Source organism: Saccoglossus kowalevskii, chromosome 5 (genome assembly GCF_978046115.1).
Source record: "Saccoglossus kowalevskii chromosome 5, keSacKowa6.1, whole genome shotgun sequence".
Taxonomy (NCBI): domain Eukaryota; kingdom Metazoa; phylum Hemichordata; class Enteropneusta; family Harrimaniidae; genus Saccoglossus; species Saccoglossus kowalevskii.
The window spans coordinates 13,894,468-13,911,805 of NC_140645.1; the positions used below are offsets into that span (position 1 = coordinate 13,894,468).

The window sequence follows — 17,338 nt, forward strand, 5'->3', positions numbered from 1 at the left end:
GGGATGTGATATCGAAAATATGGCATGGTTTTATCACATAGTATTGGATGGTAGATGCAATATACTTGATTATACTTGTACTTGTGTTTACAATGACGCGATTTCTCTCGAAAGTGGTTTCTTATCAAAACAACCGTTTTAATAAGGCCAAATAAAACGATTTTTCTGGTAACGCCTAAAAAAATTACTAGACGAGAAATTTTTGTTATTATGTAATATTTTGTGTGTAGTTGAAATTTAATATTTGATAATGATTTCTATTTTTATTTGAACATAAATGTTTAACTACAGATATGAAAATGACATCCAAGTTAGTTTTCTTCGATATAACTAAGTACTAGTCATTCCCTACATAAAAGCAAGTAAATGAACTCAAAAATTACATTGGTAGATTGAATTTAACTAATTTGCAAATAGATAAATAATTTTTAGTCATTTGCATAAAATAAACTTTTCAATTTTTTCAAAAGTTACTAGAAACACAGTGTTTAGTTTTTTGGCCTAATTTACTCTGAATTGTGGTTTAAATTTTTAACACATTAGACAAATTTTGCAACTACAGTTTTGGGTCAGGTGAAAATCCTCTGATACAGTACCAATACTTAATTCTGGTGAAAAATAATTTCTTTTAAAACTAATGTAAAACATGTTGAAATAGATTCAAGCCATTTCTGCCAATTTGACTGTGCATAATTTAGCAGTATCTTAATTTAGCTAAAATGCCAACAATCTCATTGTATTTTAAATTAGCAACATTTTGAATTAGCGAAATTACAGATTAGTTAAAGTAGCTAAAATAACATGCTAGCTAAAAAGACACAGTATTAGGTGTACTGTAATGAGTTTATTTTGTTGATGTAGCTCAGGAGTGATATCTGAAATCAAATCATTAATGCACCCTAAAATTCTGAAAACTCAACTATAACCAAATCTAAGGAACTCTCAAATTTGGTAATTTGCAAAACAATTGCACAATTGTCTTAATTTGTGCATTTATTATATAAAGCATGATATTTCGTATGGCAAACAAAAGCTTCACACAAAATGTAGTCCACATTTTACAACTTTTTATTGCCAAAGTCAACTTTTACAGAATAAAACACAATTTTTTTTTCTCAAAATCTATAGCCAATTGGAATGTCCATGTGGTCAAAAATTTATAAAAAAAAACAAACATAAAAAAATGCAGAATTTTGGCTGGAAGAATTATGGCACTACGTAGGGTTGACCTTTTCACCACCACTTCCCTCATTTCATCACAAATTCACATAATAGTCCCTTTATAGTCTGCACTTTCCTTCAGAAGATTGGGACAAAAACAGCAAAAAATTTTGAGTAAAAATTGAAAATTTACCTAAATTTTGTCTGTTGGCTCCAAAATTGAGATTCATTTCCAGAAATATTGAAGAATATAAGAAAAAAAGTGCAGAAAAATTTGAGTGAGTGAGTTTGGTAGTGAAAAGGTTAATATCTGAAGGTGCTTGTGTTTTACTTGTTCAATTAACTGAATTGTTTTAATGTCAGTATAATAGCAAGACACAGAGCTAGCTCTCTTTAGGTTTATTGTTTTGCTTATCTTGATTAGCCTGTTGTAGAATTTTCTGTTCTATAATTTTTCCTTAATTGTGACTAAATGCACAATCTACTACTTTGACTAAAGTTTATCTTTTCGTTTTGACGTTTAAGGAGGAAGAGTTTGTTGGGTTTTCTGCCGAAGAAGTTGGAATTCGGGCTTACCGCCGCACCTCAAGGCGCCATGCCGAAATCCCTAGCATTCCTATTACCTCAGAAACTCTTAAAAAGGGGTCAATAACAACCAGACTTTCACATGCCAGACAGAGCCTTGAAGCATTGCCAGCATCGGAACGAACTCGGGGACGATTGAAAACATTGATCAGAAAATCGTACAAGGACTTGAAAAGGGAAGAACTCACTGAGTTCAGAACGACTACGCACATTATTAAACGGGTGAAGGACCTTAATGATCATGTTGTGGTTAGAAAGTCTCCACCGAAGTTGAGTCTGACTCCTGAGATGCAGAAGGGTGTGCTGTTTAATAAAAAAGAAACAAAATCTGGTGATCAGTCTCCTAAAATTTCCCTGTCTCCTGAACCTCCAAGATTTGTGATTGGTAAAAAAGTGAAGAGGCTTGTGGATTTGCCACCTTTGAAAAAACTGAAAATACGACTTGCAAACGATGGCAAAGAAGCTAAAATCGTACGAGGGCGTGGTCGGCCGTCGATATATGAAAAGGTGCTCTCGGAGAGTGGGAATGAATTTATTATGCGCCATCGTGGTCCGGGGCGGCCTCGTAAGTATGAAAGATCAATATCAGAGTCAAGCTCATGTGATGGATCTGAGCGTACACGGTTGTCATTGAATGAGAAGAGGCTGAACAAACTTGAAAGAGATCTAGAGCTAAGAACCCTGGGTAAAGGCAAAAGGGGAAAGCTGCGGCCTGTGAGGGTTATCCCTCCAATGAAAAAAGTAGATACTAATGTCGCTAAGCAACTACTGCAAAAGGCCAAGCGCGGTAGACCGCGTAAATATCCTCTGGAGTTGAAAAGTCCTAAAATAAGCCCAGAATTTAAAGAGAAGTCAAAACACAGATTCCAACGTAGTAGTAAATTGAATGGGAAAGCTAAGAAACAGCTAAGCAGTGTGCTGCAAAACACAGACTGTATAAGGGTGCCAAGGGGTAGGGGGAGGCCGAGGAAGATACCAATTTCTCAGCCTTGCTCACCCGAGGTTTCATCAGTGTCCTCGAACAGTGAAAGAAATTCTCCCTTCAATACCTTACCTAAGAATGTGCCTCGTAAATTTGTCTTGCCGACAGTCAGCGCAAGATCGTCACGGGTTATTAAACCGAGTAAGCGGTTTTTAAATGAGGAGATTATATCTAGTATGAAACCGAAGCTGCCACGGCTTGACTCAACCCCTGATATAAGGTCTGCTGTGAGTCTCGCCTCGGAGGAAGCAAAGCCGCTGGAAGTAATTTCAGTTGATGATGAAGTCAGTTTGTCAAAGAAAAGAACAAACTCGGGCAGGACTGAAAAAAAAAGTAAGGCGTCAATCTCTCCACCATTGTGTTTGAAAAGTAGGACAAAACAGTCTAAAGTAATGGAGATGGCTTCTAGATTGACTAAAAAAGCGAAAAAGGCTTGCGCGAGAAGGTCAGCTCCGGGAAAACAAATTGAGAAAGTAGAAATAGTAAGACTGCCGGAAGGTGGAAATGACGGAATACAAGTCGTAGACGCTGATGTCAAGGAAAATCTAGCACAAGCAGAAGAAAGTATTGCTAGTTCTCAGGAAACTGATGTTAGTGATCTTCATTTCTCTGCCCCTGCAGTAAAGATCGAAGTAAAAGACAACTCAGGTGCTTCACCTATTGTGCCTGAACGCAGGTCAAAGCGAAAAGTGTTTCTGAAATCGTCAGTTGCTAAGTTACTCGGACACGACCGCAAGCGTTTTAATCGGCCCAAAGAGGAGACCACACAAGGTAACAATATTGATTTGACATCGTCTGTGGTTGCTATGGAGATGGACGATGAAGTGGACAAAGACAATGAGATTTGTACAATTTTCAGCCAAGAGAAAGTCAAAACAGTTGTTCGGAGGCCAAATGAGCTCATTAAGAAGGCTAAGCAACAGATACATAAAGCGTCATTAAGTAAATCATTAAAGAAAGTGAAATCCATCAAAAAGGAAAAACTTGCCGAACTAAACCAAAAGTTGGAAGAGGAACAGAAACGAGTAAACAGTCCTGTGGATTTAAAATCATTTCCTGTTGTGAATCTGGAAACGATGAATGAGAACCATGAATTCCAGGTCTTGGAATCAGAAAAAGGGAATGAGGAAGCTCTCTCACTTGGTAAAGGTAGGATAATTAATATAAATTTTTTTCCTCCAATCAAATGAAGCTGAGTTTAGCTGATTAGCATAATAATTTGCATATTCAGAATTGAATAATTGGGAGTTTAATGAAATTAAAAATAAAATCTATAATAATTCTATATATTAATAATAATTAGTAATAATAATAGTATATTTTTATTCATTACTATTTAGCATATTTATTAAATATTCTCTGCAATAATTTTTTATTTTAATTAGATCAATTTAAGCAGTAATTAATAATAATACACTAACTTGTAAATATTTGATTAGCATAATTAACATGTAAGCAATGTCCATTATTCTAAATTCACCTAATTAATGACTTAAATTGTACTTACCTCTTGATTTCTTTCTCCTTGTTGTCGCTTACAGCCTTGTTTCTGTTTCAGTTGTCTTAATTTTTACTGTTTTTTTCTTTTTAATTTCAGGTTCATCCAAAGCACTAGATATAGAAAACAAGAAGCCGTCCATGAGTGTATGTATTTGTTATTATTAACTCTTTTCACAAAAACAAATAATTTTTCCTTACTTTTTATGATCCCGAAATAGCAAAGGGTCCCAAAATAGCAAAGAAATCACAAACAAATAAACATTCTAAACCCCATAATTTTTCCCAACAATTTGGTACAAAATTTTGCCTAAATTTATGGTATTCGAACATTAAAATGGAAATAAAAAAAATCTCTAGTTTTTGCTCGTGAAAACAAAATTACACCAAAGTAATCCTGGTACTGTGTCTATTTATTAATTTATTATTTTACAAAAATTAAATTTTTGATTTTATGACAATTAAAACTTTTAATACAGGCAGAAGAGGTAGACTCTTCAGACAAGGACAGTATTACAAGCAGTGCTTCTGGTCGAGGTCCTCGTATCAAGCACGTCTGTCGTCGAGCTGCAGTTGCCTTAGGCCAACCACGGGCGACGTATGAGGAAATGGACCATGAGGTACGACTCAGCGCTCTTCCAGAAAGAGAAAAAGAAAAACTGCTCATAAAAAAAGATGAAAGTGAGTATTTTGTGTTTTCTGTTTTTTTAGACATCTGTAATAATTTTATTTTAAGTATTTGGCCAGCAAACTTGCTCACTAATTGTTTGACAGTGTGGGTTTACTAAGCATTTGACTTGCCAAAATGGACTTATTGCAGTGAGGGATAAAATTTAGAGGTGTATCTATTGTTTAAATAGATATCTTTTTAATAATTCAGAATACAACAAATATGGTTTTTGGTTTATATGCACTTCTATTGGAGATGTGCAAATATGGTATATATGAGGTGCTACCCTGAACGAATATTGCCGTTTTGGCTGCATGAGAAAGGACATCATGTCTAGCCGTGTCAAGAAGGGTTGGCATGAGTTGGCAGTGATTTTTTGTTTCTGAGACTGGATTTATTGATTTATTGTATTTTTTAGGTATTTTGTGTGTGTATTATTATTGAACTCATTGTGTGTATTACTCACTACAAAGAGCACACTGACTTTGTGGTTAGTAGTAGTAGGTAATAGTCGTACACTGCTTGTACAAGCCTTAATTATTTTGCATATACATTGTATGGTCAAAATTTAGGCATCTACATGTATTACGCTTATGCAGTAAACCACCCTTTAAAACAGCTAATGTGTGGCATTCAGTATAAACAATATAACCCTTTAACTTATTCACCACCGTTTCCCTCTTTTCATCACAAAATATTCCCGTTTATAGTCTGCACTTTCCCTCAGAAGATTGGGAAAAATTTCTTTGAGTAAAAACAAAAAATTGACTCAAATTATTTCATTTGACTCTTAATAATAGTTAATTTTCAGAAATATTGAAAAATATCAGAAAAAAGTACCCGAAAGATTTGGGCGAGAAAGACTGGTGGTGAAAAAATCAAATTCAACTTTTGTCACAGTTCACTAAATAAACCTGCACGAATTTAAAAATTTTTTTTTTGTATTTTTAACCAAGATCTGTGTACAAGAAAAAAATGACGGTCATATTTGCTCAAAATAAAAAAAAAAAAATGCATAAAATAAGTGAAATGATGTATCAAAATTTTGGCGTGAAAATATATAGCCCTCAAGGGATAATTAACATTTTATAAACATTTAGTCCAGACCTCGGATTGTATATTGTATTTGTTAATGGTAGCACATGTTATATAAATGAAAAACAAAAATAGATTTTAAATTCTATAAGAAATATGTTACAAATTGTTTGTTTTTTTTAATTTAAGAAAAATTAGAGGAAGCTGCAGATGAAACACCGAACATGACGCAAGGATCTCCAAAGAAAGAAGGCGGTGACAGTTGTCAGAAGAAAAAACCATCAGTTCGATTTCGTAGCAAAAAACGTTGTATGAAATGCGAAGGATGTCTCAATGATGTCGACTGTCGAAAGTGTGAATTTTGTCGGTAAGCCAGCGTTATGTTATTTTTAAAAAATACATTAAAAAGAAAAATTATTTCATCTAATCTATACATCTGTTTGTTACATACGTATTACAAATTTAATTTTATAATTTTTATTTTCAGGGACAAAACGAAATATGGAGGGCCGAACATCAAGCGACAGTGCTGCATGTGAGTGTTATGCACAAAATATTGTAAATCGCTATAATTTCAGGAAAGACCAATTTTCAAGCCTGTGAAAACATGAAATTTTGTAGTAGTAAAAGTTTCTCAGGGTCCTATAACTTTTGCAAAACTTGTTGCGACTGCTAGAGAATCAGCACATCGCGAATGTTTCTTATCAGTGACAATTGAGCAGTTTACCGTATATCACATTTCAGATACCTTGTTAATATAAGAGGGTGCACCTGTTTCAGCGCCTATTAAAATTAGGCTAGAAAAAATAAATCTGGTGTATCTGGTAATCCAAGCTACCCAATATATTTAGGGAAAAGTTTATTTTATGCAAATGAGATAAAAATAGTTTATTTCTATGCAAATTAGTTAAAGGGTGGTGGTTGTCGCACTGCACATGTGCGACATTTTTGTTGATAAACATTGATTTTCCCACAATCCAATGCTCTCTTCTAATGAAAACACAAGTTTTTGACCTGGGCACGTCTTGCACTTATTACACTTATTACCAGTGACGACTTCCTTCCAATCGCCAAAAAATTACCTAATTAAAGGTAATGTCTCAGTTGATCTGCGCAACAGTCAAAGTTGCCATCTTTGTTTATATGAGACCCATAACTTGCGCATATGTAGCGCGACGACTACTTCCCTTTAAATTCATTCTCTCAATGTAATGTGTAATTTTTTAGTTCATTTACTTTCTTTTATCTCGGGGAAAGACTACTTACCGTTAAAGTCCTATTATAAACCGCGGTTTATATTACAATGTATCAATTTAAAAATTGGGATCAAAAGCTCAAGTTCGGGGTGCGGTTTCTATTACGTACATATTGCAATCATTAAATGGGTGTGGTCATTTTTTGTCCACAACACATGCACAAAACAAACAATACACCGTACAATCTCTTGAATAGGCGTTGGGGAAAAGTGAAAGGCATTATTTTGGTTCTAAAATAGGCGTTACGAAATGTTGAAAAATTAGTCAATCAGAAAAAAATTCCACATGATACAAAGAATACTCAGTATTTTTAATGTAATATGCATTTATTTTTTTAATTTTCTTGGTAACGAAAAGTATATTCTCACAGAAGTTTCAAATAAAAACACGAATGCACTGCTTAGTAGCAAATGATCACATAACGGTAGCTCGATCCAGCCATGCTGCGGGTCACAAGTGAATAACTTACTTGTTTTCGAAGTGTTGATATTGGTGATTATTATTTAGTAGTGATTACAATAACGCACGAAAAATAAATTCGTTGAATTGTTATAAAATGCAAGTAAAATTCAACTTGGTTTCCCCGTAAGCGAATGATTTCAGTCACATGTAAACAGCCGATATGATATCCGCCATGTTTTGAATGCTCACGTGACGTATTATTGACTGGATAGGTCAAGTCGCTAATTAACCAATCAAAATGCTGGATGGTGCCCACGTGTCTAAATTACATAGCTCATCTAAATATGTTAATGACAGTTCAGCGACCTCATGGTGAACGCAACACGGAAGAGATTTACCGATAATGTAGCGCGATCTTTTGCCTTTGATTTCCATGGGAAAACGGCATGATTTTTTTTTAAATCAAGAAATTATTTGTTTTCGAAAGATAAATTATTAATCTTCAATGCTAAAAGCTCATTGTCTAAAACTTACGAAACACAGACGTATTCAGAAATAGTATTGACAGAGGTCGCCGCCAGAACAAAAGCAGTTTCATTGCCTGTCTGACATCTTATCACCGCTGAACAATAAATAGGTGTGAATATTTTTAGGCATGTTGTCCAAAACAAATGAATAGGATTAGGAACAATGCCGTTTTGGAACAGCTGGTTGAAACAATGAAGTCAGTCACGGTCTTGTTGAATTGGGGGTGCGGTTAGTAAAAGGTACTTTTCAAGTTTTCAATTTTTGTTAGGAACTCTTTAACCCCGAAGCCGGAATTGGGGGTGCGGTTACTATTACGTATGCGGTTTATATTAGGACTTTAACGGTAGTTATATCAAAGAAAAATATGTAGAGAATAAAAAAATAAAATAAAATAATTCCTTGCCTTCTTGCCAAATATTTGTTTGTTTTTTTTCATTACCAGAAACACCAACTTTGTGTTGTTTGGCCTTAGCAATGTAAAGTTAATAAACATATTGTAGTCATAATTTGGTTGTTTTTACTTTGCATGTCATGTGACGTAAATACTCGTTTTTACCTTCAGTCCTCCGCTATTACCACAAAGTCTTTATTACTGTCCCAATGACCGAGCACTCAGTTATGCAAAAACATTCTCAATAAATCTTTAAAATGTATTAAAATTTGTGAAAAATTTAAAAAATGATTAAACTATACAATTGTATTTTTGTTGTTGCTAGTGAGAAAAAATGCAAGAATCCTGTTCGGTTGGAAACGACTGGTGATAAAGGTAAGTTAAATGACTTTTCATTAGACATTAATGTTGCCAAAGACCATGAAATGGTTACTGTCTTGGGGAATTGCAGTGGGGACAGAAAAAAACAAACATAACACAGTAACATGGATTATTCCCAGATACTTGGCTGGTGCTATTTGTATCGCTGTTACTACTTTCAATACTGAAAAGCTGATGTTTTTTCATATATTTTTATCGCAGCCTGTATTAAGTCGCATTCATTAAATTAGGTAACTTTTATCAGCCAACATTTTCTTGGCGTAAACGTTAATGATTAAGCGTATTGATTTAATGATTTAACGACTTGTACAGCATTTCAACTTTTCACATAAATGTTTTTTTTTTCAAACAGCTGCAGCTCCACGGAGAAGGGACAAACCGCCACCGAGAATAAAAAAGAAGAAAGAGGTGAGACATGTATATTTTTTACGATTGAAGCTTTTATTTAAAGCGGAAGGGTCGTCAGCTGCGTCCCAAGTTCTAAAAACGTAAAGGCTCATGGGTAGACACTTGTTTGTAAACAATTACATGCTATGGCCATCTGACGCATGCACATGCGATGACTCCACCGCTTTAAGTATAGAATGTTGAACTTGCAACGTGTGGATTAGAAATAATCATTGAAAAACAGCTGTATTATCCAATGACTTTGCAAATCATCTCAGGTAACTAAGGTTTGTCAGCCAATCATATCATCCCTTACTGGAAAGTGACATGTATTGTGAGTTCTGATTGGTTACTGACCATGATTTTATCAGATGTTGCTAGATGCAATGTATTCAGGTGACCGTACATTAAACGACCTAATCAGATTTGGATTTTGTAGTCTTAAAAAATTACGAGACGATTGTGGCCGAAATCTTGTTTTCGTCATTATGTGACTTCTCTGACTTGATAGGAAAGACCCAAGCCTATGCCGCTAACTGTCGCCGTGCCTGGCAGTGGTGTTGCGATTCGACCAAAGACTGTTCCAGTCACAGAAGACGGTAGCCTAATTAAAATTGAGTTCAAGGTGAGTTTATTTCTGAGTAGTCAGTAAATTGTTCAATCTTTATTGTTAGAAGTTTTTCAAAATTTCAAGCACTCTAATGTAATGTTCACCGCAACACAGTTTTGCTTTTTCATCTGACAAATATATCATCTACGGTACCGGTGTATGATTTACCCTAAATAAAAACTGAGCACTTTCAAACACTTTTTGTCTGCAAACTCTGTTTTAAAACACCACAGTTGTCACACCACATTTTGTGAAAACAAACAGTGCATTTTACATGTGTTGTATACATAGCATGTAACCACATTGTATAACAATGCAATAATTATTATTTAACAAACCTGCTAGTACGACTGATTGACTCTGATGAATTACCTTCTCTGGTACTCTGCTTTACCTGAGTCAGTGATTGTTTTTATATTACCCACACAGCCTGAAGACTATCAAGTCTCCAGTATATGGGATTATGGGATGCCGCTGATATCAACCATGCCTATGGTAACCAGGACAGTGTGTTTTCTGTGTGCTAGTACTGGACAGCAGGAGGTATGTGTAAACTTTCATCTTTCACAGAATTTAGTATGGGTCCCAGTGTATTACTTGACACATGTAGCCGGGAACAGCCACTTGTGGCGCTGTATACAATCAAAACCTGACAGTGTAAAAGCCAGAAACATTTGGTGACCAGTTTATTGTGATAGAAAGGGTGTGGAATATACATGATTACGGCGTTTCATAATAAATGCTTTCTATTAATAATTTAACTTTCAAATAATATTAATGAGATATGTCTACGTCAAAACTCGTTAAAGGTTATTAGCAATTTAAGTTTTGTGTAATTGTCATTCAGCACCGTCAATGAGGTTTGTCAATCAAACCACATTGATGGTGCTGAACGTTGCGTTCGTATTCGAAGCCCACACATAAGCGACGGTACTAGATATATACACAAGCTAACAAGCCACACCAACCCAGCCACCGCTCAGATAGCAATAGATTCGTACACACTCCCACCATGTCTTACTCTCTAATATGCAATTACAATTCTGGTTCCCCCAATAACACTGTGTTATAAATATAATGTTATAAAAAGTAATACGGTGATCGTATCGACCCATTCTGGTATTCGCATAATAACCTTATTATTATGTATCGTTTTTCTTCATGTGATAATAATTGAATGAAAGATCTTATTTTGAAATGGACATAACAAATTTTTTTGTTGTGCACAAGTTTCCATTGATTGACGGGAATCTATTTTCTTCACGCCTGTATTTTTTCTGTGACCAATGCAAACAAAGGAAAATATTTAAATGTGACCTCAATAACCTTGTTAATGACATTGTTTATCCATATAAGGAAAACAAGTTGCTGATTTAGAGTGGCAAATTCTATTGTTTTCTGTACTTGAACTTCCAGTTACAGGCAATATACATTTTGGTTCTTGATGAATGTTCACATTTACTCAACTCAAACTTTTTAACTGAAGTTTGAGTTATGGGCATCATAGATTTCATGTTTTGTTTAATGTTCAAATTTATTAACTCAAACTTTGATTAACAGTTTCCCGAACTTTAATACATACAATGTCAAACAAAGAATCTATGTTGCTCGTAACTCAAAGTTTGGTTAAATGTTAATTGAAGATTGAGTCAAAATTTGGCAGAGTTTTAGAAAGAGTGGGTGTGGTTCTAAATGTCCGCAACTCAAACTATTCAGTTTTTCTTTTTTGAAAGTTTGTCGTAATAATCGTATTTGTTTGTTTTTATTATTTCAGTTAGTTTATTGTAACGTGTGCTGTGAACCATTCCATGAATTCTGTTTAGAAGAAGATGAGAAGCCCCTAGACGACAACACCGACATTTGGTGCTGTAAACGATGTAAATTTTGCCACGTGTGCGGCAGACAACAAAACGTAAGTTCATTTTGTTGTTGAGGATTGTTGATACCAATTGATAATGAATTTAGTTTTTTTTTTGGTCTTTCTAAATATTTGTTGCTTATACTTTGCTGAATCAGGCCTTGAAAAAAAAAATGTTATGGTCAATTCGTTTTTTAAGTTCGAAGTTAAGAACTTATTGATTGGCGTGTGTCAAGATCTATATCTTAGACATGCCTGGACCAATTACATTCACACATACATAATATTATACATATGCACATCAAGTTGTTGTTTCACGATCTGATTCAAGATGGCCGAATGATTTTTGTACTGAAATCAAGCATTTCTCGCATGGCTTGTTCAAACATGAGATGGAGGGACAATTTTTTCCCCCTAAATTATTTGATTTTAATGTGTGCAAATTTTAAAGGTTTAATCAAATCAAATCAAATCATCACTAGAGGACACTGTGTAGTGGTGAAATAAAAGTAAAAAAAAAGAGATCAGACCACTTCTTTTCTGGTTGGAAGCACACACTGACCAGAAACATAAAGCCTAATGTAGAAATAACCTTTGTGATCTTTAAAACAATCTCTAAATCTGGCTCTACACACGTAACAAAACAGTCAGAGAAATAATAAAGCTACGGAAAATTTCTTAAAAGCGTGAGTGGCATAATGGGGGAGAAAAAATTATTTAACTGTGTGATAATGAGTGTTGTCTGACTTGTGTATATGGTTAAAAAAGTTTAGTCAGATTATGATTGGTCATGTGACATAATCTCTGTATTTTGTTTGTTTGTTTGTTAGTTATTGCAGTGTGATAAATGTCATAATACCTATCACGCCGAGTGCCTTGGTCCAAATTACCCGACAAAACCCACCAAAAAGAAGAAAGTTTGGGTAAGCATTCTTATTTTGATATCAGAATTATCAAAATTGATACATATCTCTCTATTCATGTTTTAATTCACGTTTTTGGCAATGGTGGTTTACGATTGTTCCGACAGATTTGTACAAAGTGTGTACGTTGTAAAAGTTGCGGTGCTACTACTCCTGGACAGTCGTCCAGCGCACAATGGTCACATGACTTCTCGCTTTGCCAAGATTGCGGGAAACTTTTTGACATAGGTGAGTACACTGCTTACGTTTGGCATTAGAAATAAAGTAGGGGGGGGCATTACTGTAAAATGACTAATTTTCACTGGGTTTAAATTTCACTGATTTACCATTTCAGGCATATTCAGTGGGTTTTAAGTTCACGGTTTTGTCATTTAGATAATGTGTTCTATGGTAAATTTTACATATTCACTGGGTTTTAAATTAGCACATTTTCCAGTCAGCGAAATAAGCAAAATTAAAACCCGGTGAATAATTACCCCCTTTACAGTATTAGTGATTTATCACAGTCCATGGTATTACGTATAAGAAGCACGGACCGAGTGTTCTCTGATTTCCTGCTGTATATTTCTTGTGGCAAAAAATGAATGGTTTACAGTCATTAGGTAAAATGGTGTACGAAAAGGCCTGTATAAAAGTCGTGCAGTTGAAGTAAAATCAACATCATTGTTTATTTTTCAGGTAACTACTGCCCTCTATGTCAACAATGTTATACAGACGACGACTACGATTCCAAAATGATGCAGTGTCCGTGCTGTGAAAGCTGGGTGCACGCTAAATGTGAAGGACTTACAGGTAACTATATCGCACATAGCCATGTGATCTTTGACCTGAAATCCTACATGTGGTTAAACATTGAAAAAGGAAAATGTGTGTTTCCTGGGGAAGCCAACATTACTTGGTTAAGATCATCAGATTCTTGTGATGTTCACACACCATGTCATTATATCAGGAGAGATTTATGTCTGGGATATTAAATGTCATGAAACATATATATTCTGTGGTCCATTTCATCCCACACCGTGACATAAGGCTGCAATCAGGTTCTACCATTCCTATCTATCCTTGGCCACCATCTCTACTCTACTCCAGGTCAGGTTTGCTTGGGCAAGTTCTGTGGTAATGGTTCTTTTCCATGCGAGTTTTTGGCCTCCCTTTGTTTCGTTGACCCTGTGCCATCCAGCAAAGTGCTGTTTTGGGGATTGAGTCTTGTGGCATTCTGAGAACATGACCCGACCATCTCAGTCTTCGGCTCTTAATTTCAATAATAATGTCCTGAGAATGTGTTCCCCTATAAAGGTCATCATTAGAGATTATCACTGGCCAGAATATATTATATATTTTTTTAATATTTAATTACTACACCTACCTGGTTGCTGTACTGGGATCAACAAATCTTAAAACTCCGAAGATGATTGGATCTTTATTACTAAACTTCTAAGTCTAAGTTATCAGTAACAAATTCTATTATAGGCAGTAGTTTAATCTTTTTGTGTTGTACAAGTAGCAACAAAGTGTAGTCTCTGATTTCTCAGAATTACTTACGTTCACGTGATAACATCTCCTTCTCTTTCATCAGATGAAATGTACCAGATTATGTGCGAATTCCCCGAAGACATCCACTATACATGCTCTAAATGCCAGCCTGAACGGTCGGCACAGTGGCAGACGGATATCCATGAAGAAATGCAAGCGGGATTTCAGCTAGTCTTAGGGATTCTACTGGAGACAAAAAGTGTGGAACATCTACTTAGGAAGCGAGACAAGGTAACGGATCTTTATGCAATAAGTTGTGAAAAAACAGAAAATAGTTTTTTTCTTGTTAAGAGGTCAAATCATAGCTTGGGGGAATTATTGACTTTTTCAAAGACATTCTCCATTTTTGTCATCTTTCTCCACTTTGTTTTTTAGATTTATTGTCAAGACTTATAGTCAAAGTCAACAATTAAACATAAGTTGCAGAAGAATGCAAAACCTGGCTTTATAAGGTGTTGAATTAATCTATTTTTGTTGCAGAAGGAAGATCCTCCAAAGGAATTAGCAAAATCTGTCGACCAATCAGAGCAGGGAACATCACCAACTTTAACAACCTGTACGGAAAAAACAAGTGAAATGAACACGGTACATGACGACCAAAAAACAAACAGTGTTGAACCTATGGAGATTGGCAATGAACCTGTTTTAAACACGATTCAGAATGTGGATCCAAAAACCAATCAGAGTGAAGAAAGTTTGTCACCTGCCAATCAGATGGAGTCATCACTTGAACCTACCAATCAGGAACTGCCAAAGGATGAGGGTGTTATAAACAATCAGCAAGAAAGCTCGGATAATTTACTGACTCCACCGAAACAGCAAGAACAGAGTGACAAAGAGATTGCGAGTGTGTCTCCAAAAGAGCCCAATGATGAAATTAAACCCCCAGACACAATTTCTGATCTTTTATTTGCAAAGACTGATGTATTGACTGCAAAATCCGGTTGTCTGGAGACCTCACCTGTGCCTGTACATGTACCGGATAAGAATAAAGTTGTGTTAGTAGTTCCGGATTCACCAAAAGTACCAAAAAAGGACCATGCGCCGGATTTAATGTGCGTCAATGAAAGAATGGAGGCAGGAAAGTTTAACTCAGTGGTGAGTATTGTGTGGGGGTGAGATTGTATGTTTTCTATTCACAGATATGCAAAGAATATTTTGGTTCCTGTGATTATCATTGCTTTGGCTTGATCTGAAAATTATGATTATTCAAAATTATTCAGGAATACATTTCAACATGCAACATTTACATAATGCCGCTCTCTCTCTTTTTTTTAGACACACTTTTGTGACGAAATCGTTAGGATTATCCAGGAATCAATTTCTAATGAGACTGACGAGAACATGGTGATTAAAAAAGGAAACAGGGTTGCAAAAAATGTATTTATAAAGGTAAGTTCCTCTCGTCTAAAACTTCTTGGGTTGAAGTTGTGAACCTATGGCTTTGGGTATATAAAAGTAGAAGGGTACGTATTGTGTTAGCTGATCTTTTGGAGGGATAAGTCGTGACCAATTTGTTACTGGTAGGCGTATTCGGTCTACATTCCTGTTGTGCCTTTTAAAAATATATAATGATGACATTTTTTTTGCCGCTCTTTTCGATAATGCAGCAAATGGAGAAAGTCTTCCCGTGGTTCAACGTGCATACGTCAACGTTCTGGGATCACAACAAGAACCTTCCCGAGTGAGTTTAGTTTCTATTGTTTTTATGTAAATTGCAGGGTCACAGCCATCATGGTGTGAATTCTGTTTAATTACTTGACCCCCCCCCCTCCACATGCATGTGTCAACATTCATTGTGTGCTGTGCAACCACTGTACACTAGTTGGTATATACTTGTCACAATAATGTCCACAAGTATAAGGGGCAGGCCATTTTACATTGTGGGTGAGATGACCAGGTTAATATGTATGTTGTCATAGTATAAATAATGAAATTAAATGCAAGGGAAAATAAAACGATTTTTCAGTATTTTTTTTCTCTAATTCATATTTGTGGTCGCTGCTTGTCTGTTAGCTTTTTTTGAAAGTATATTTTTTAAGAATTTTAGAAAATGTTAAGGAAATTTAAGGACAGTTTTCGAATAAAAATAAAAATCCTGAAAACATTTTTATTTAGTTAGTCTATGACAGGACATGTACTGCACATGGTAAATTGTTCAATATTGGCTGAATGCCAATCTAAGTAAAATCTGAGGTTCTAGTAGATTGTCAGTCTAGTCGGTCACATCGCCACTAACTATGTCTGACCAATTACCTATGCATGTCTGGTTCTAGTAGCTTTCCTCTCATGGGATTTGTCAACCAAATGATGCATCTTTCCAGTTTGCGGTTTGTAACAAGAGTTCTGATTTGTTGCTGATTAGTTCTCACTGGCGATTGGAATTAAAAGCGACTAGAGCCCCTAACTGCATCAGATTTTAATCACATTGGATGAAAGTTTATAAATTGTAGGTTCATATAATCTAAGAGTGTTCGTGGGAGTTGAATTTCATGATTTTTCATCCAAAAATTTGTTTTACAAAAATTGCATTAATTTGTCTTGAAAAATTTAAATAGTTTTATTATGATTTTTATTAGAGCACTATAGTTCTTGTGTCTTGTTGTGTTGTGTTGTGTTGTGTCTTGTTGTGTTGTGTTGTGTTGTGTTGTGTTGTGTTGTGTTGTGTTGTGGGGTCCCATGCGATGTGTAAACTGCTTTTTATGCTTTAATTTTCATTGTCTGGTGTGGTTAAGTTTTCATGTTTGATTATTTTGGAATTGGAAAATCCCTCAAATCGTAAATTGTGTGTTCAGACTTGGTTTCATACATCGTCTGCTGAAAGTATCCACGTTGTAGAGGAAATGAGAAAACAGCAACAGTGGACAATGTGCAGAATTTTTAATTAACCATTTTTTCTTTTTCTAGCTTTGAAAACAGTTATTTAACAGTTTATGTTTTTCTTGTTTATTTTAGTGGAATGTTGCCAAATGCTACATTACCGCCGCATCGAGATCACGAATATGCTCAGTGGAGGGAGAAATATATGACACCACAAACACCGCAACCATCACCGCTAAAGAAACTGCCGCCAACACCGAAAAAAATAGATGAAGGTAAGTTTTGACCTTCGAACATTACCATTTTCACGTTGCGAATT

At 35.3% G+C, this 17,338-nt stretch overlaps 1 protein-coding gene across 1 annotated transcript in view; it reads left to right on the forward strand.

The window, feature by feature from the left end:
• LOC100377495 (uncharacterized) overlaps positions 1-17,338 on the forward strand; it is a 52,471-nt gene that overhangs the window by 13,740 nt on the left and 21,393 nt on the right. The window contains exons 2-19 of the mRNA XM_085499138.1: positions 1,687-3,877; positions 4,326-4,372; positions 4,705-4,906; positions 6,120-6,297; positions 6,418-6,465; positions 8,833-8,882; positions 9,241-9,296; positions 9,787-9,900; positions 10,315-10,428; positions 11,660-11,797; positions 12,574-12,666; positions 12,774-12,894; positions 13,345-13,458; positions 14,243-14,430; positions 14,680-15,297; positions 15,478-15,591; positions 15,810-15,883; positions 17,155-17,294. Of these exons, the coding sequence (XP_085355264.1) occupies positions 1,687-3,877; positions 4,326-4,372; positions 4,705-4,906; positions 6,120-6,297; positions 6,418-6,465; positions 8,833-8,882; positions 9,241-9,296; positions 9,787-9,900; positions 10,315-10,428; positions 11,660-11,797; positions 12,574-12,666; positions 12,774-12,894; positions 13,345-13,458; positions 14,243-14,430; positions 14,680-15,297; positions 15,478-15,591; positions 15,810-15,883; positions 17,155-17,294 (4,600 nt within the window). The remainder of the gene's footprint in view (positions 1-1,686; positions 3,878-4,325; positions 4,373-4,704; positions 4,907-6,119; positions 6,298-6,417; positions 6,466-8,832; positions 8,883-9,240; positions 9,297-9,786; positions 9,901-10,314; positions 10,429-11,659; positions 11,798-12,573; positions 12,667-12,773; positions 12,895-13,344; positions 13,459-14,242; positions 14,431-14,679; positions 15,298-15,477; positions 15,592-15,809; positions 15,884-17,154; positions 17,295-17,338) is intronic.